General features: G+C 36.6%; 2 protein-coding genes across 12 annotated transcripts; both read right to left on the minus strand.

The window, feature by feature from the left end:
• Positions 1-852: 852 nt before the first annotated feature.
• On the minus strand, positions 853-3,770 carry LOC132627949 (small ribosomal subunit protein uS9c). The gene is made up of 4 exons (XM_060343581.1): positions 3,337-3,770; positions 1,556-1,844; positions 1,394-1,431; positions 853-1,106 (listed from the first exon to the last, which is right to left on the minus strand). Exons 1-2 carry the CDS (start codon positions 3,670-3,672, stop codon positions 1,557-1,559), a joined length of 624 nt encoding a protein of 207 aa, XP_060199564.1. The 5' UTR covers positions 3,673-3,770; the 3' UTR covers positions 853-1,106; positions 1,394-1,431; position 1,556.
• Positions 3,771-9,000: 5,230 nt separating this feature from the next.
• On the minus strand, positions 9,001-13,607 carry LOC132627951 (F-box/FBD/LRR-repeat protein At1g13570-like). Of its 11 annotated transcripts, none has more exons than XM_060343587.1 (7): positions 13,454-13,607; positions 13,070-13,163; positions 12,362-12,447; positions 12,179-12,269; positions 10,615-11,460; positions 9,858-10,013; positions 9,001-9,716 (listed from the first exon to the last, which is right to left on the minus strand). In XM_060343587.1, the coding sequence occupies exons 4-7, from the start codon at positions 12,188-12,190 to the stop codon at positions 9,435-9,437; spliced, it is 1,296 nt and encodes a 431-aa protein (XP_060199570.1). In that variant the 5' UTR covers positions 12,191-12,269; positions 12,362-12,447; positions 13,070-13,163; positions 13,454-13,607; the 3' UTR covers positions 9,001-9,434. The 11 variants fall into 11 exon arrangements, with proteins under 11 accessions (XP_060199570.1, XP_060199565.1, XP_060199568.1 ...); XM_060343582.1 differs by having other exon boundaries at positions 12,362-12,456; XM_060343585.1 differs by lacking the exon at positions 13,454-13,607 and adding an exon at positions 13,249-13,436 and having other exon boundaries at positions 12,362-12,456.
• Positions 13,608-20,583: the final 6,976 nt, after the last annotated feature.

Here is a 20,583-nt window from a genome sequence, read left to right on the forward strand (position 1 = left end):
AAGATTGTTGTTAACGAGTGGGACGAAGGATTCCCTTTTTTGACACAAACTATCACCAAATGGAAGGTAAGTAACACGGTTTGTGATACTGGAGAAAGAAACACGGTTTATACTTTATAAGCAGCTGAAGGTTTTAAAGAAACTTACCGAAAACACACACACAAAAAAATAAAAGATTCAAGGGTCAAAATAAAAGGAAAAAGTACTAATGTTGTAGATACTACAAAGATGGAAATGGGGGAGTATCTACTAGTGTTTAAGCATTTGAAATGATACTAACACTTTTTACTATTTCCACCAATTGTTCAAATGGCAATTAACTTTAATGCGCATCAACCTAAAATCAACTTTAAAGTTTAAACAAAAAAGTGTACATAGTGATAAATATTGTTTTATCGCCCGCCACTATGAATTGATCGCAAGCACTACATAATTTTCTATTTCAACGTTACACTGTTTTAACGAATATTTACCTTATGAAAAGTGAAAACACACTCCAATCAAAATCAACATCATTTTCTAAACTCATACATTTATACCTGTAATTATATACGGGGAAAAGTTTGGCGTATTTCCCGTTTGAATTACAAGATAGTATGATAGATAGTCAAAGTGTGTATATATCATTATCATTACACTTAACTTTTGTCTCCACCATTTAGTTTTGGTATAACTAAGACAGAAATAGGCTAGTTTATTTCTTCTTCTTTTTTTTCTTTTTTTTTTTCCTCCAACCTTTGAATTTTGTATAACTAAGACAAGAGAGGTTAATTAACTACTACACCTCAATCCGTAGCTATTTATAATCGACTATTTGAATGCTCAATATTCATTCTAATTCCAGGTCGACCATTGAACAAAAATCTCCAGAATTATATTAAACCGTCCCAGTGTATGTTTACCATGTGAATTGTGACATAGACCAGTTACAAGAAACTAAACCCAATAATACCTTCAACAGAACAAATTGTAATTCTGAGTCCGGACTGATACAAAATTTACAAAAAGCATTTGAGTGATAAATCTGAAACAGTTCCTGATCTTCAACAGTCAAATCAGATCACTGATACGTTCTTTCCACAATCTGGGTCAATAAACCAGCAAATCTGCAAACCAAAAGTAGAAAAAGTATTACAAACACAAATCATGGTTTACATCGTTCATGTATTTGCAAAGGAATAACAGAAGTGCGTTGAGGAATCCATAATGTCCAGGATTTTCATGGTGATCAATCAATTACGAATAAATAACAAGAAATCCTCTTAAGAAACAATCACATCTGCAAAAATTTAACATCATCTCTGGCTGACACCTATGTTAATGCTCATCGTCAATCTTTTTTTTAATCTATCTCTAACTCTCTACAGCAATGAAGTAGGATCATTTTACATACCTTTCTACCAAATGCAGCCACAATGCGTAAGTACCAACCTAGAAAGGGATAGCAAAGTAAACGTGGGTAAAATGCATTAGAAGCTCTTGCACATGTGTTCTTCAGTGGAATAGCACACAAAGAAAAAGGGAAAAAAAAATATATATATATTTGGAATGTAACCTCAACGCTTGGAAAATTGTGGACGCTTGCGAGCCTTCTTGAGACCAACTTTCTTCCGCTCCACAACTCTGGCATCTCTAGTTAGCAGACCCTCCCCTCTCAATGGTTTTCTATGGCTCTCACTAACCTTTAGGAGTGCACGAGCAATACCAAGGGAGATTGCTTGAGCCTGCCCAGAAAGACCACCGCCTTCCACCTTGACAAAAATATCATAGCTAGCCTCATATCCTAAAGTGGCCAATGGAGTTTTAACATATTGAATCCACAATGGATTTCCTTGAAGATACTCCTGCAAATCATGACAAATGTTAAGCCTCATATAACAAAGCACAACTTAATGTTAGCTTAGCACGTCCTACTTATCTAATTTGATTATTCAACTTCGGCCATGCTTTTATTGATGTAATTTGAAACGGAGAAGTTGTGTTCTTCTCATGCTTCTGTTATATGCACGAATGGTCCGGAAAACTAGTTTATGCACGCATTTCCCAGGAAACTCAAAGAGAGTTGTCCCTCAATATATCCATTTCTTCTCATAGAACATTATGAAGTACCATGTGCGTTCCAAAATCCTTCTATCTGCATTGATTTAAAGTGACCACTTCAGCAACTTCTAAATAAGACACCTGAGAATCATGATCAATCCATGTAAACCAATGGCTGCCTGCTTCATGTATGAAACTGAACATAATGCAGATGTTTGAGACCACTAGAAAACTTCTCCAAATTATCATCTGCAATAGTTTTTTCTTTCTAATGACAGATAATTCCCCCATAAATACAGAATAGCTTCAATGGAAAACTAGTTGGGATCGGCTAATCTTCAGCAAGCATTCTGCTCTAATGGGTACATTTCATCGAATGTTAAACACTTTGTCGGTTAATTTTTTTTTTTTTTTTTTTTTTGATACGGCAATATTTTATTAAAACAAAAAAAGTACCAAGATGGTACAGGATACAAAAGTCCGACTACCACCGATGCCACGCCAAAACTACAAATCTCCTATCTCTTCTAGAAAGTTCATATATTGCTCCATATTTTCCATGGCACTGCATTTACACCAGATACAAATTCCAAAGACAACTATTTTTTATCCCGGATATATGTTGCCTTTTCCGGTCAATTAAGGTACATTAGGTTCTTCAGACTCACACTTCTTCTTTTTATAACCGTGGTGTCCGAGCCAGCTCGTGTGCACCTCGACTAATTACGCTAAGTACCTGCTACCTCCCACCAGCACGGGCACCGGATAACTCAACCCACTTCATTTAAAACAAAGCCACACCCTTGGGTGCCCAAATCTCACACTTATTCAACACAAAATTCTAGCAAACAATGTTATAACTAGCCCTAATTCTATATTTCCCTTATCAATTCTCCTATCCTATTCAGGTCCTATGAATTTCTCTATCAAGTCCATTACCTTACGAGTTACGAGGTTCCAACATTTTATCCTTAATTGACCTAGGAGTTAATGGATACAAGAACATTGTATTCCCACTTTCTGCATTATACTTGTTAATCTGAATAATCAATTTCAAATGAAGGCATACTAAAATTACTTCTTTTATGAAGGTAGAGACTTTGGCATCACGAGTCTAAAGGTTTGTTTTAGACCACAAACTTCAAAAAGTCTTTCTACTTTCTTTCTTAAAACTTTGTGCCAAGTCAAACGGTGTCACATTAATCGGGACGGAAGGAGTACTTGTTTAACCCGTATTATGAATGAATTTATATTAAGCAAAGCATAGAGTAAGAAGGTGAGAGTGGAGTAGGTTACCTTGGCATCACGATAGTTGATGATGATTTTACCAGAACCTTCCTGAAGGACAACACGAGCACTTGCACTTTTACGTCTCCCAGTTCCATGAATTGGCTGTGCAGCAAAACCCCCTGGAAGTCTACTTTTCACCAGCTTCAGTAAATCCTCTCGAGTTTCCAATTCTTCTGGTGCTTCCGCTACGGAAGCTGATACTACGAGTGAAGGTATTTTGGAAGATAATGACAATTGCTGCTTTGAATGTGTGAGGGATAAGGTAAAGGGTTTTTGAGATATTTGAGAAGAGAATGAGAGAGATGCAAAGGATGAGGTGAGGGAAGCCATGGAAATCGCCATTTTTGAAACTCTATCTATCTAAGTGGAGAGTAGTGGATAATGTAGAGGAGAGGATGGGTAAAGGCCTGTTTGGTTCAAAGGAATAACGTAGCCAAGGTTAATTCCCAAATCTCGCCAAGGCAATTTTTATTTTATTTTTTAAAAAGAGTCCAGAAGGAATCTATGAGAAAGATTGGTTTTATTTGATTTTGGGGGGGAAAAAAAACAGTACAATGTACCAAACTGTGTATGTGTTTAATACTGAAAATCAAATGATGAAATTACTAGCTACAATTTGTATGTTATTTTATAAATAATAAAATGTGAATAAGATTACATATATTCGTGATACATAATAAATTAGATATGATTTGTAAAATAACAGTAAAATGGGATGCTATTACTCTATGCTTACAACAACTTTATGCCAGTGTAGACGAACTTTGTAGACTTAGGGCTCGTTTGGTTAGAAAACAAGTTATCCCGGGATAACTAATCTCGGGATTGTTATTTCACTCTCAATGTGAAATAAAAAAACACTCTAATCCCAGGATAACTAATTCCGAAATTAGTTATTTTGAGTTTTTAATACAACCAAACGTGGGATAAGACTGTATACGGTAAAAATCGGACATATGTTAGAACTGGTAAGACCAGAGATCGAAGGAAAAGAGGGAATATCGTCATCTGGTCCGGTTCCTCCATAGCCGAATTGATCGTGGCCGTTGGTCCGAACTGATTGTGGCCGTTGGTCCGAGAAATCGTGGCCGTTAGTCCGGGAAATCCTGGCCGTTAGTACGTTTTGGCCCGGTCTCTATGCCACCGATGGTTCGGGGACTCTTCCTGAGGGTTCATCACCGTTGATCCGGACAGCCGTTTGCCCGTGTATCCGTTGGTCCGTTATGACCGTTGCTGAAGCGCATCAGTGGTGTCACATCATGGTCGGCTACCAACTATGCGTGTGTCAGACGGCGCCGTCAGTCTAATCCCACCAATCCGTGCAGAGCTGTCCTTGTTGGTATTATTTTATTAGCTCACATCATATGAGACCCATGGAGGTCACACTATAAATAGAGCACATCCCTCTCCTTTGTAGGGGCTGGCTCCCTGAGATCAACAACATTTTTGTACTAGAAGATACATACAAATCTCTCTCTCAATATTAGATTTTGGTCCGGAGTCATTGTGTTCATCTCTATTACTTGTTCAAACAAATAATACTTATATGTTAGTAGATGTATAAATCCACAGTGGTCCTCTAAGCATCGTCGTTTTCTTCACATCTTAACCATACGAATCTTGTATCCATCAAATATATCGAGATTCAAACACATATCCTATACCCGCGTACAAATTCAATTGATTTACCAAATTCGGGGTAAACAGTTTGGCGTCCACCGTGGGGCTAGGATAATAGTGGTCTTTGATCTTGATCTCTATCTTACCCATCAAAATCGGAAACATCTGTTGTCCGTCTCGGAAGAAACGGACCAAATGGCTAACAGTGGGCAATCTGGTCACGTCAACAACAACGAGATCGTGGCCGAAAATGAAAGCAGCGGGCCGCGAGGATTGCCAAACCCCACTGACCCTTTAAATACTAACAATTCGATTACTTTGTCCGGGACACAAGTCCGGAAAGAACCGGATACCCCGAATGATAATATTGACTTGCGTTTAATTTTTGAAATGTTGCAGGAACAGAGAGCGGCGATTGCTGAACAGGGAATCGCAATAGCCCGGTTGCAAAACGGAGGAGATGAAGCAACCCCGGGGAAGACGAAGGGTGTTGTCGAAATCGGAAGAAACGAGCCACGGATGGTCGAGAGTAACGGTTCCGGAGCCGGTTCCTCCACCGAGGTTCTAAAGATGCTCGAAACTTTGGCAAAACGGGTAGACTCGACCGAAAAGAGGGTCGAGACGTATAACTCCCGGGTGGATCAAATACCGGGGGCTCTACCTTTGCTAAAAGGGCCAAACTCGAAAAGGTACATTCAAAGGCCTTTTTTCCTCCGAGTGCGGCCCCGAAATTGATCCCGAAGAGGTTCAAAATGCCGGAAATCCAAAAATATGACGGCACAACGGACCCTTGCGAACACGTGACCTCATATACCTGTGCTATAAAAGGCAATGATATGGAAGAGGATGAAATCGAATCCGTGTTGCTGAAAAAAATCGGGGAAACTCTGGCAAAAGGAGCATTGACTTGGTACGATCATCTGCCCGAGCATTCAATCACTTCTTTCGAAACGCTCGCCGATGCCTTCATAAAAGCACACGCCGGAGCCAAAAAGGTGAAGGCTCGGAAGGCGGATATTTTCCGTATTGCCCAAAGAAATGATGAGTTACTGCGTGAATTTGTCAGTCGGTTCCAAAGGGAACGAATGGAGCTTCCCCCGGTTCCGGAGGAATGGGCTGCACAAGCTTTCACAAAGGGGCTCAATGTTCGGAGCTCGACGGCTTCGTTCAAATTAAAGGAAAGCTTGGTGGAATACGAGGCCGTGACATGGGCAGATGTCCATAACCGGTACGAGTCGAAGATTCGGGTGGAGGATGACCAACTCGAGCTTCCCCCGGGGCCCGTAAATATGAACAAAAGTCTGGAGAGACCAAGGAAGAATTACGAACCGGAGGCCAGATCGTCGAGGGAGAGGTACCGGCCATATTCTCATCCGGAGAAACCAAGCTTCAGGTCGGACTAAGGTATGGACTCCTCGTGTTTTTCTATTGACCTCTTTCTTTTTTTGCAGGAAGTCAAGTACCGGATAAAGTTAGAATCTAGGTCTGAAAACACGTGTTGCACTCTTTTCCTTAGTACGGTTTTGTCCCAAAATGGATTTTCCGACTAGGTTTTTAATGAGGCAACGAGTACAACGTGTTACTCAACAAAGATAAGGGACCAGCACCCGGAAACTCGAGGTCACACCCTCCGAAGTGGGGGCTTGATAGCACTCACCCGACCTCGCAGCTCGGATAAATACTAGGGGACTTATACCCACATCGAGGTTTACCCCGGTTAGTGGAAAACGGAGGGGCTCAACAAGTCAAGACCGGACCAAACGATCATAATGAATCGTGTCCCATTCAACATTTGCTACGGCAAAACAAAGGCCCGGCCACCGGCCATAGCCTTCGACGTAAGGACCAAACGATCATAATGAATCGTGTCCCATTCAACATTTGCTACGGCAAAACTAAGGCCCGGCCACCGACCACAGCCTCCGATGTAAGGACCAAACGATCATAATGAATCGTGTCCCATTTTTCATTTACTACAACAAAGCAGAAGGAATTAAAATTCTCATATGTACAAACATTTTGCAAACGCAAAAGCTGGTATAACAAAATCTTGAGTGTTTTTCTGTTAAAAGGACTTCGCCCCGATGGTAACCGCCGTATTCCGGCACTGCCCCACTCACATACTCTATATCGAGGATTGTGCCCGAAATTCGACAAAGGCGACAAGGTCACAATGACCCAAGCCAAAGCTCGGCAAATTCCCCCAAAACGGGGACTGCTACATCAAAAACTTTGCCAAGGTTGAAAAAATACCGACCCTGAAGAAAATGCCTATCGTAATTCGGAGGCATCTGAACTTATGAAGCATCGGATAAGTCCCACGGGCACGGTGAATTAACGACTATAAGTCGACCTGTCCTAAAACGGACCAACGATCATGACCAAAATAATGGCAAACATTCAAAACAAAGAAATAAGAAGGTAACGACGAGCTGACAGGGCCACCTGTTTCGGAAGTTATCCACTCCCCGTTACTCCGATAGATCGGAGATCCGGGAAGTGTGGGGCTATCTGTATACGGTAAAAATCGGACATATGTTAGAACTGGTAAGACCAGAGATCGAAGGAAAAGAGGGAATATCGTCATCTGGTCCGGTTCCTCCATAGCCGAATTGATCGTGGCTGTTGGTCCGAACTGATTGTGGCCGTTGGTCCGAGAAATCGTGGCCGTTAGTCCGGGAAATCCTGGCCGTTAGTACGTTTTGGCCCGGTCTCTATGCCACCGATGGTTCGGGGACTCTTCCTGAGGGTTCATCACCGTTGATCCGGACAGCCGTTTGCCCGTGTATCCGTTGGTCCGTTATGACCGTTGCTGAAGCGCATCAGTGGTGTCACATCATGGTCGGCTACCAACTATGCGTGTGTCAGACGGCGCCGTCAGTCTAATCCCACCAATCCGTGCAGAGCTGTCCTTGTTGGTATTATTTTATTAGCTCACATCATATGAGACTCACGGAGGTCACACTATAAATAGAGCACATCCCTCTCCTTTGTAGGGGCTGGCTCCCTGAGATCAACAACATTTTTGTACTAGAAGATACATACAAATCTCTCTCTCAATATTAGATTTTGGTCCGGAATCATTGTATTCATCTCTATTACTTGTTCAAACAAATAATACTTATATGTTAGTAGATGTATAAATCCACAGTGGTCCTCTAAGCATCGTTGTTTTCTTCACATCTTAACCATACGAATCTTGTATCCATCAAATATATCGAGATTCAAACACATATCCTATACCCGCGTACAAATTCAATTGATTTACCAAATTCGGGGTAAACAAAGACGGCACTATATTTTTATCCCAGGAATTTTTGCTTATCCATCATACCAAACAAGCCCTTAATGACATAATAAAAAGTAATGCCACACTAATGTTTTAGTCCTAACTGAAGTTAATATATCGTCAAATTTTAAGTTATGTATTAAATTCACATGTCTTTTAGTATGTTGCCGATGGTTAACATTGGTTATGGTCAATTTGTTATACTAGACTTTAATTTGGTAAACCTTTATTCAATAAATGCTCGTTCCATTATTCAAGAAATGCATTCTGAGGGCACATGTTCAGAAAGAGAAGGTTCTCACTTCGTATCACCATCAAAGATACCGAAAATTACTGATACAAGAATGTAAGAGATCAATAATAAGAGAGGTTAATAGCCTGTTTGGCCAAGCTTATTTTTTCTCCAAAAGTACTTATTTTTTCTATAAGTGTTTATTTAAAAAAAAGTGAGGTGTTTGGCCAAGCTTTTGAGAGAAAATAAGTGCTTTTGGAAAGTAGCAGAAGCAGTTTTTCAGAAACTAAAAAAAACAGCTTTTGCCAAAAAACACTTTTTTGAAAAGTACTTTTGAGAAAAATACAAATAGAAGCACTTTTTAAAAGCTTGGTCAAACACTAATTGCTGCTCAAAAGTACTTTTTTAATTAATTGGCCAAACACCAACTGTTTTTCACTAAAAGTGCTTTTTTGAAAAGTACTTTTAAAAAAAAGTACTTTTTAAAATAAGTTAGATTTTAGAAGCTTGGCGCTATAATTCTACTACCTTCTTCAAGACAATAATAACACGTTTGACAACACTTCCAACATGAGCACAACACACGCATTGGGGTTTAACATCAGAGAAGAACAAGAGAGCTCCGTTGCTCTCTGAACTCATCTCCCAATCTACGGAAGTAGTACAAATATACAACTAGTTGTATTGTTCAGAAACTTCATGACTTCTACGAGGACGTTTTCAGAGATCAAACACTGACCAACAGAAGAAAAAAATTTCAGTATTTTGATCATCTTTCTGTTTCCAATCCCTCCGCCGATCACGTTGGTGCTTTCATTTAACATCAGTTTCATCAGACAGTCTAGCTCAGTTTCTACTTTCTACACGAGATGCTGAACTAATATAGTCAAATTCAATAGTAGACACCCCTATATCTTACATTCTTACAAGGCCTTAGGCTCCCCAGCCAAGACATGCTATCGATTAAGGGTCAAGGTAAATAATTTCAGCTTGTACCGAAGCTCTCTTGAAGCGAAGCAACTCTTTTAGCATCTCCCATGCACCATCAACTGAAGCTGGCTTTACTGTCATCCTTTCAAGAATAGGTGAATTTGCAAGCAGAAAATTGATGAAATTCAGCTCTTGTTTAAGGCCAGATATACCAGCAATCTTAACATGCCGCAATTGATTAAACATACAATTCTGATAATTCTCTTCCACAACATCGGAAACTGTTCTCAAAGCACTTTGTTCTTCTGTGCGTGCCTACAAAAAGACAACCGCAACAGAACTTAGTTCAACAGATGCTGTAAGAAGTATACATGCTGCAACTATCCATGCAGTAAAGGATGTTGAAGCCAGTTTATGATTGGTCCTATTTAAGTACAAGTGATATCAGAAACTCACCAACATCTCAAGCTCTTGTAGGTTGGGAGAACTTCTGAGAAGGCAAAGTGCTGCAAGACACTCATCCAAATGGTTGAAATTTATGCGTATCGAAAGAAAACTAAGCTCGTCACAAGGCGTAGGTAGTCTTCCTGGTACCTTACCATCAGCCAGATACTGTGGGCATAACAATGTAATGCATTTGTAATGAGCATAATATGCAACGTAAAACATTTATCCCGAAGATTGACTGAGTTTCTCCATTTCAAGCATCCAATAAATAAAGCAGGGAGATGAACTTGGAAAAGGCATCCATTAGCTTAATTTTACATTGTAGTTAAAAAAATAAAAATAAAAGCAAAGCTCTGTTAGGTTGGGCACAAGATATATTATACAGCAGCAGGGAATCTTTTCAAGAGAAAACACATTCTTAAGGATTTTCCAGCGAACTTAAAATGAAGCCATTGGCAGTGGTAGAAAGTAGTGCAAAGATATGATGACGGTGTATTTAAAATGTAGTAGATAACAAAGGGCGATTACAATTGTTTCAAAAAAGGAGTAATGACTACTAATGGGCAGTGACAGTTGGAGATTCATAATAAAATACGATTTGTACTGTAGGACACAAATCATTTTCACGTGGTAGTATTATATGATTCGGTTGGCCCTTATGATATTGCATTACGTCAGACAACCAAACACCAGAAAATAAAAGATCCAGCTCCATACTTTTGATTGTGAAACATCTTTTTATGCTAAAGTTTTACTGGAAGAATACCTTCAAGAAGAAGCTCTGTACTTCGAGCCTTTGAAGACGAGGCAAATGAGCAAAAAACTTGACCAAATTTCCAGCACTGCCTAGAGAAAGATTTCTGTCAAATCCAGGATTTACATATAACCCAATAGAAACGATGGCAAGATTGAATGTGTTCATGAAATTGATGTCTTCAAAGATGCCTCCAACGTCAAAGAAGAGGAGATTTGGTGCATGGATTTTAAGATCAGAGAACCCCTCAAAATTCATCAGTGTAAGCCGCTCAAGTAAATGGCAGCTCGATACGAGATGCTCAAATGCATCCTGTTCCATGGTGATGTGCTGAAGATCGAGGCTTTGCAGGCTTTTAAAACCACTGAACGTGAGAGGAGGTTTTAGAAGACAATTAAAAAGCTCCAAGTGGATCAACTTTTGACAAAGATATATAGAAGAATGGAGTTTGTAGCGATGTCCTTTCCATATTTCAAGAATAAATTCCTTCATGGAACCCCTTGAGAGAAAGAGAATCCATCTATCAATATCACACACCCCTTGAAGATCCCGATGAGAAAGCTTGAACTTGTGTATGGGACCAGAATGAAGTAAGAGAACATGATCAACAATGTTTACTATCTTATTTTTTATGAAGGTTTGGTCTTGGGAAGAGATCAAAAGAGATTGATTGTCAAATACAAGGTTTGGAAGAGTAACCCATTTATATCTCCATTTACTGGACAAGACACTTGTCCTCACAGCATCCCTAAGTGACAAATGAGACAAAATCTTGTCGACAATCTGTGCTGGTAAGTTGCTGATCTTGTCCACCTCAAGTTCTGCATTGCAAGGGAAGTTGGATGGTATACGTTGCTTCTGCATAGAAACAACGAAGCGGGCATTCATTCAAATGAAAAACATGTATTTTCAGTTTATAACACACGTACTTGCATCCAGGAGTGCTTACAAGAAGCAAATATGTTAATATGACAACCCAAAAAATAGAGATCATCACTCTGAGTTTTCTAACCAAGAACAACATAATTCAGATAAGAGCACTCAGAGCAACAATTTTTTATTTTTTTTTTAAAAAAAGGAAATAATTGATGCTACTATAGTTTGTGTTAAGAGACCAGTTATAGATATGCTGGCCAATATTTATGCAATTATGAGCTATGTCCCTGATTCAAATACTCATATATTGTTAATGCAAGGGGTGGGAACGGCCATTCGAACTCTTCTGAAGGGAATTTCATCCACAAACACAGAGTTTAAGGCTGGCTGGTATTGCCTATCTCCATTTAGCTATTGCATTTATTTTTCCCATTGCACAACATCATCATGCAATCAGAGCTGAGTGATTGATATCGACCACTAAAATTGTGGTAGAAAGTACAGTAATTTCATTCAAAAAGTAAACACAGTAATTTACTCAGTCAAAAACTATAACACATAAATTTAAAACTAGAGGGACATTATCATCAGAAAATGTAGAAAAGAAGCAGATATAGGTGAAAACAATGAAAGGAAGTAAATGAAGTGGCGCATGTAAAAACATTGTGCAGTTCACAGTGAAAGGAATCACACAACTTACCATAACACTCATTTTTGGTAATGAGATCAGAAAAGACGGCACGCCTCAGAGGTCCGAATAAAGCTCTTTTTGAGGATTTTAGCCGGTCCACCTGATTCATAAAAAAGGGACAAATCACAAATGTAACAATAAGTCACCAAGTAGCAGAATTTTTTAGCATCAACAGAGTAACAGGAGGCGCACATCTTCTTTGCATAAACATTCAAACCATAGCTGTTTAGTGTTTACCAAAAGAACTGCTCATTCCTTCACCACCAAAGTTGTACCTTCTGAAAATGCTGAGTTAAAATTCATTAGCATATTAAACTCATCCATCACCAGATGCAAACATTTCAAATGTTGTTTTGAAAAGAGATGCTCTTATTACTATCTTCATCAATTTGCTAATGTTTTCATTGCAGAATTTTATAAGAGTTGTTCGGATAACTTTTGAAAGAAGTTTTCTGACAAAACTTTTCTTTTAACCATGAAAAACGAAAATGTGTTTGGATAGTTAGTTTTGGAAGATTTGTGAGTGGAGAACACCATAGAATCACATCCTCAAAAAATAGCTTTGGAAAATTCCAGAGAAACACATTTTTGGAAAATTTCTTCACAAAGATTCCAGAGAAACCATTCACAAAAAAACACCTAAAAATTTCCTTAATTTGGTTGTAAAATGTGCTACGCTTGTTCTTCTACTAATTGAGGCACCATCTTCAAGTGAATCATTTAAAATTGACACTTAAATACTTCCAGTCCACCGTGTAACATAAATTAGAATCAAAAGCTTCCGAGCAGCACTATATCAGTGGCAATTAGCCAATGAACAAAACACTTTGCTTATCCAAAAAAAAAAAAAAAAGGAGCACCTAGACATCTACTTATGAATTGGATAATAAAGTGGCGCACCTAAATCAGAGAAATGTGGGTGGATCACAAACAAGTTACACTTCAGAAGGGCAGTAAATCCTTAAATAACCATCATTCACTTTGAAGAAATCATCTGATTCATATCAACAACAATGAAAGTGGATTAATATTATACAATGTCTTAAAAATAGGCTTCAAGAACACACAAAAAAACATACTTTTATAGGGTTAACGACCTAGAGGAGCTCAAGAGCACGAAATTAACTCAAAAGAGCATCACCCACAAAAACCCTTTGTTCCCTAGGCTCCCTCAATGATTAAAATTACACAAAATTAACCTAAAATGGAACTATTCAACATAATGGGGCAAGAAAAAGATTACTCTAACACGTTCTTAAATAGATGAATGATTAAGACGAATACCATTTAGGTTGATGATTCAGTTGAGCCGAAAAACATGGAAGCAAATGGTGTGTGAAAGAGGGACAAAACGTGTTACATACAATACAAGTGAACTACTCCGTTAATACTACTACAACATAGTACTCACCGTCCTGTTTTAGCAACTACGTAAGTTAGAACTTTACTTTCTTGATTTATTTATTTGATGGTGTATAGCTGGGCACAAATTATATTTCTAATTTATTTTTTAAATTTATGACCTAAGGCTCAGTTTGGATTTTAAAATAATACTCCCTCCATCTTAATTTATGTGACATCATTTGACTAGATACGAAATTTAAGAAATAAGTGAATATTTTTTAAATTTGTTATCCAAAACAAGTCTTAAATATTTGTATGGCTGTAAATAATCTCATTAAAGGTGAAAAGAGAATTTTAAAATTAAATTGTTTCTAAGTATAAAAAGATGATCTTTTTTTTAGATAAATTAAAAAAGAAAGTGTGTCATACTAATTGGGACAGAAAGAATATTTTATTTCACTTTAGGATGATCTTTTAGTTAATATTTTTAAATATCATTTTTCAAGTTTAACTTTAAATACTATAAAAAAAATCTGGAACACTTAATTCAGTTAAAATTACCCATGTAATTAAAAATACCCATGCTTCATGTTATAACTCGGTCCGACCCATAAAAAATAATTTCACCCTATTTAAATATATCCCTTTTACATCCTAAAACACTTTTGAGTTTGACTGAATCACACATAGATGGTAGCTATTAGGCATTAGCCCAAAAATTTGGGCAAAGTGCTGTCAATTAATAGCTCACAGCAGATTAAACCTGTTATCCGAGCCGGTTAAAACCGGTTAACCGGTAACCGGAATCAGTAAAATCGAGAACAGGCCTTGGTATACCAATTTAGCGATTGTGAAAACCGTCATATATCGGGCCGGTTACGGGCTTAATTTTAATGAATCGAAAATCGGTAAAAAAAAAAAAAACTGGGCGGGTCTGACCGTTATTGGGTCGTTTCCCAATGGTCCAAATTTATTTTTGGCCATTGGCAACAGCCTAAAAACTCATTTTTGGCCCCCCTCCCTCCCCCCCCCCCCCGCCCCGCGCCTCCCCTAACCCCCCAAACTTTTATTTTTAACACTTTAACCCCTTTCCCACTCCTATATAAATCGTTCTCCATTTTATTTTCATCCACGCCAATTTTCTCTTCTCAAATCTCAAATTTTCTCAATTATTATCTACTTTAAAATTACAAGTTCACTCAACTTTTCAATTATTAGCTATTTTATATTTTGCAACTATACAAAAACAAAGTGTTGGTGGATTTGCAAGTCTAGCCGCCTTCAATTCAACATTTGTTTTGGCAGAATTTATTTCGGCAATTTGGTACCTTCGTTCCAACTCTATTTTTAATTTTCGCAATTTATTTTCTTGCGATTTAGTTATGTCTAAGAGAGTTAGAAGAGGCGGTAGTAAGGGGGGAGGAGAAATATGGAGGAAACATTTGTGCCGGAAACGGAAGCGTATATGATAGGTCAAGTTGACATTACTCAAAATAATCCAATTTTAGATCATGAAGCATTAGAACACCAATTTGGCCCAACCTATAATGAAATTGTTGATGATGATGATGACGAAACACAATCATCGAAAAATCCGATAGGAGATAGTGATACACAACAAGTACACCAACCACAAGAATCACAAACACAACAAAAGGTGACAAAATTCGTACGCCAACCTCTAAAGTTTGGAATTTTCTTACTAGAGATAGGGAGAAAGAAATAGTCACATGTAATTTATGTAAAAAAACATTTCAAGTGTAGGAACAGTAAGTCTAGGGGAACGGGTTCACTAAGGACTCATTTATTAACTATACATCCGGACGTCTGGGTAGAGGGAACGGGTTCTGTAAGGGGTACTCAACGAACAATAGACCCACATACCGGAAAATCTTTTAGTTACAACTAAAAGAAAGGCCGTATAGAGATAGCTATAATGGTAGCTTATGATTGTTTACCATTTTCCTTTCCTTCGGGGCCGGGTTTTGTTACTTATATTCAACGAAGTTATAATCCGATGTTTGAGGGTATTCCTAGAAGTACTTGTAGAGTGGATATTATTGATTTATATAAAAAAAAAATATAGATTTTATTTGCATCATGCATTTAATTCTTTAAATTAGAATGTTTCCCTTACCGCCGATATTGGTCTTAGTCTTAATAAGTTAGAATTTTTTGCTATTATATGTCATTGGATAGATGATAATTGGGTCATGCAAAAAAAGAATTATAGCTTATTTATATGATGAAGGGAAGGGTCGTCATGACGGTAAATTTTTAGCGGAGGGAATGACAACTATTATGAATTTTTTTCAAATTTACAAAAAAACACTCTGTATTGCTTTAGATAATGCTACTAACAACACAAGAGCGGTTGGCCTTATAAAAAGGGAATTAAAACCTCCACTAACAGATATTTTTCATGTAAGATGTAGTTGTCACATTTTAAACTTGATTGTTAAAGATGGTCTTTCCTTATTTGATGATCCTATTATAAAATTAAATTATTTCTAAGTATAAAAAGTTGGTCTTCTTTTTTAGATAGATTAAAAAAGAAAGTGTGTCATACTAATTGGGACAGAAAGAATATTTGATTTCACTTTAGGATGATCTTTTAGTTAATATTTTTAAATATGATTTTTCAAGTTTAACTTTAAATACTATAAAAAAAAATCTGGAATACTTAATTCATATTCAAGCGCCTACTAAATGGTCATTAATATTTATATAGTTATAAATATTTTCGTTAAGAGAAGATTTAAAATCAACATTAAATTACTTTAAAATATACTAACATTGTGGGATAAATTTAAAAAGGTGACACGTAAATTAAAATAAAGAAATAATTACTAGAGGCGTCTTGGAGCTATAAGCTATTGACTAAGAGCCCGTTTGGATTGGCTTATAGCTTAAAGCTATTTGCAGCCTATAAGCTGCTTTAGATAAACTAAGTTAAATGGGTCCAATTATTTTTTTGAGCTTATTTTAAGCATAAAATGACTTTAAGCTGGCCAGTCAAACACTCAAAAAAGCTGAAAACAGCTTATAAGCCAACTTATAAGCCAATCCAAACGGGCTCTAAGAAAATCGTATGGGACTACACTATATGCCGGAAAACAATAAATAATTGTAGCGTCAGGTACAAAATTCTACAAAGGAGGAAGGGAAAAGGGTCAAATATACCCCTCTACTTTAGTTTATTAGCAAATTTTGCCTTCCGTTAGTTAAAGTGATCAAATATACCTCTCTATTAGCCAAAGTGTTCACTTATATCCTTCAGTAGATGGAAATTCCCAATTCAATTAAAATTACCCATTTAATTAAAAATACTCATGCTTCATATTATAATTCGGCCCGACCCACAAAAAATAATTTCACCCCATTCAAATATATCCCTTTTACATTCTAAAACACTTTTGAGTTTGACTAAATTATTCACACATAGATGGTTGCTATTAGGCATTAGCCCAAAATTTTGGGCAAAGTGCTTTCAATTGATAACCTACAGCAGATTAAACCTGTTATTCGAGCCGGTTAAAACCGGTAATCGGAACCTATAAAATCGGCATCGGAACCGGCCACGGTATACCGGTTGCGAAAACCTTGGTATACCGGGCCGGTTAAGGTTTTTTTTTTAATTAACCAGAACTGGCCAGTTAGCCGACCAGTTAACCGGTAATTTTTTTTTTTTTTTTTTTAAAAGGCGGATCTGACTGTTATTGGGCCGTTGCTCAACGGTCCAAATTTATTTTTGGCCGTTGGCAACGGCCTAAAAGCTCATCCCCCCCCCCCCCCCAAAACCCCCCAAACTTTTATTTTTAACCCCTTTCCCACTCCTATATAAATTCCTCTCCATTTTGTTTTCATCCACACCAATTTTCTCTTCTCAAATTCAAATTCTCTCAATTATTAGCTACTTTAAAATTAAGTTCACTCAAATTCTTAATTATTAGCTATTTTATATTTTGCAACTATACAAAAACAAAGTGTTGGTGGATTTGCAAGTCTAGCTGCCTTCAATTCAACATTTGTTTTAGCAAAATTTATTTCGGCACTTTGGTACCTTTGTTCCAACTCTATTTTTAATTTTCGCTATTTATTTTGTTGCAATTTATTTGCTTGCGATTTAATTATGTCTAAGAGAGTTAGAAGAGATAGTAGTAGTTGGGGATAGGGAGGGGGGGGGGGGGATATGGACGAAACATTTGTGTCGGAAACGGAAGCGTGTATGATAGGTCAAGTTGACATTACTCAAAATAATCCAATTTTAGATCATGAAGCATCAAAACACTGATTTGGCCCAACCTATAATGAAATTGTCGATGATGATGATGACGATGGCGAAACACAATCACCGGAAAATCCAATAGGACATAGTGATACACAACAAGCACAAGAATCACAAACACAACAAAAAGCGACAAAAATTCGTACACCAACCTCTAAAGTTTGAAATTTTATGACTCTATAGGGAGAAAGAAATAGACACATGTAATCTATGTAAAAAAACATTTCAATCCAAGTGTAGGAACAGTAAGTCCGGGGGAACGGGTTCACTCAGGACTCATTTAATGACTATACATCCGGACGTTTGGGTAGAGGGAGCGAGTTCCGTAGAGGGTACTCAACGAACAATAGACGCACATACTAGAAAATCTTTTAGTTACAACGAAAAGAAAGACCGTATAGAGATAGCTAAAATGGTAGCTTATAATTGTTTACCATTTTCATAGCTAAAATGGTAGCTTATGATTGTTTACCATTTTCCTTTCCCTCGAGGCCGGGTTTTGTTACTTATATTCAACGTAGTTATAATCCGATGTTTGAGGGCATTCCTAGAAGTACTTGTAAAGCGGATATTATTGATTTATATATAAAAAAAATATAGATTTTATTTGCGTCATGCACGTAATTCTTTAAATTGTAATGTTTCCCTTACCGCTGATATTGGTCTTAGTCTTAATAAGTTAGAATTTTTTGCTATTACATATCATTGGATAGATGATAATTGGGTCATGCAAAAAAGAATTATAGCTTATTTATATGATGAAGGGAAGGGTCGTCATGACGGTAAATTTTTAGCGGATGGAATGACAATTATTATGATTTTTTTTCAAATTTACAAAAAAACACTTTATATTACTTTAGATAATGCTACTAACAACACAAGAGCGGTTGGCCTTATAAAAAGGGAATTAAAACCTCCACTAGCGGATATTTTTCATGTAAGATGTAGTTATCACATTTTAAACTTGATTGTTAAAGATGGTCTTTTCTTATTTGATGATCCTATTCAAAAGGTTAGAGATGCGGTTGCTTTTCTTTTTTGTAATTCAAGTAAGGCTAAAATGAGAGATTTTAAAAATCAATGTGAGAGTCTTGGTCTTAGACCTAGGAAAATTCAAGTTGAAGTTGATACTAGGTTGAACTACACTTACATTATGTTGCAACAAGCATATGAATATAGGATTGTCATACAAAATACTCATAACAATCAAAATAAAGAGGTTTCGGAGTGGTTATATGATAGCGATTGGGAAGATGTTTTGGAATATAAAGAACTTTTAGAACATTTTATAATGCTACTCTTGTTTTTTCGAGACAATTTTATCCCGCGGTTACCGGAATTTTAGCATACTTGACCGAAATAGCTAGAGTTTTATTTGAGTATAAGGAAAAATCGGGTTACCAAGCGGCCATTCATTCTATGAGGGAAAAACTTAAGAAGTATTATTTTCCCATAGCAACTTTATTCATATTGGGTTCTATTTTAAATCCTTGTCTTAATATTTCTTATACCACTCAATTGGTTAGACAAATTTATGAATATTTAGAAATTACCACTGAGCAACCATCACAATTTGAGGCTGAGAGAGTCATAGATATTGAGCTTAAAAAAGTTTTTGAATATTATTCTAAGTTGGAAGAAAGTGTTAATCCCAAACCTCCACCACCTAGTACTTCTACATCTCAAAATAAAGGAAAAGGCATATTGAGTCTAGGTGTTTTTCGGAGAATGTCTTCTTCTACTGCTCAAACTACTGCAAACTTTGATGTTCTTAACTTTTATTTGACGCAACCATTGGTGCAAATGACCATGCCCGAAGTGGACGTCTTAGGATTGTGGAAGAAATACAAGGCGAATTATCCAGTACTTGCAAGAATGGCTCGGGATATACTTAATGTTCAAATATCAACCGTGGCCTCGGAAAGTGCATTTAGCCAAGGAAGACAACAAATTGGAGACCATAGATACTTCTTATCTGGATTTAGCTTGCAAGTACTAGTTTGCATTCAAAAGGCTAGTGGCGAGGCAAAGCGAAGAGGAAGAGATTGAATTTTTAATAGCAAGTGAAGCGGACCAATTTGAAGACATGGAAGATATCCCAATGGATGAATATAATATAGAAGAACTTAGCGAAATGGTGCTTACAATGTAATCTTATTCTTGTACAACTCGTGTATTATTTGCAAGTTAAAAAAAAGTACAACTTGCAAATAAATGTTATCCATTAATGAATAAAAATTATGGCTCATCAAGGTTTCTTCTATTTACTTGTGTTCATATTCTTACTTATATTAAGTTAAGAAAATACCTACAATATACTTATAATATACATCTACTTAAATTAAAAAATAGAAAGTTATAACTATATATATTTATAAATATACAATCTTGAATTTTATAATACTCTGAGTTATTAGTAAATATAAAATTTAAGTAATACATATAACTTAAACATATATACCTACAATATACTTAGAACATACTTATAATATACATATACTTAAGTTATAATATAGAAAGTTATATACTTAGAAAAAAAACAATCATGAATTTTATAATACTCGGTTATACAAACATAACTTAACAATGTACTATATATATATATATAAACATAACTTAATAATCATGAATATATATATATATATATATATATATATATATATATATATATATATATATATAGATATAGTAACATAACATAACATAACATATATAAATATACTTAAGTTATAAGTATTAAGAAACTTAAGATTGTATATTTTTAACTTAAGTATATTTATAT

Source organism: Lycium barbarum, chromosome 2, assembly GCF_019175385.1.
Source record: "Lycium barbarum isolate Lr01 chromosome 2, ASM1917538v2, whole genome shotgun sequence".
NCBI lineage: Eukaryota > Viridiplantae > Streptophyta > Magnoliopsida > Solanales > Solanaceae > Lycium > Lycium barbarum.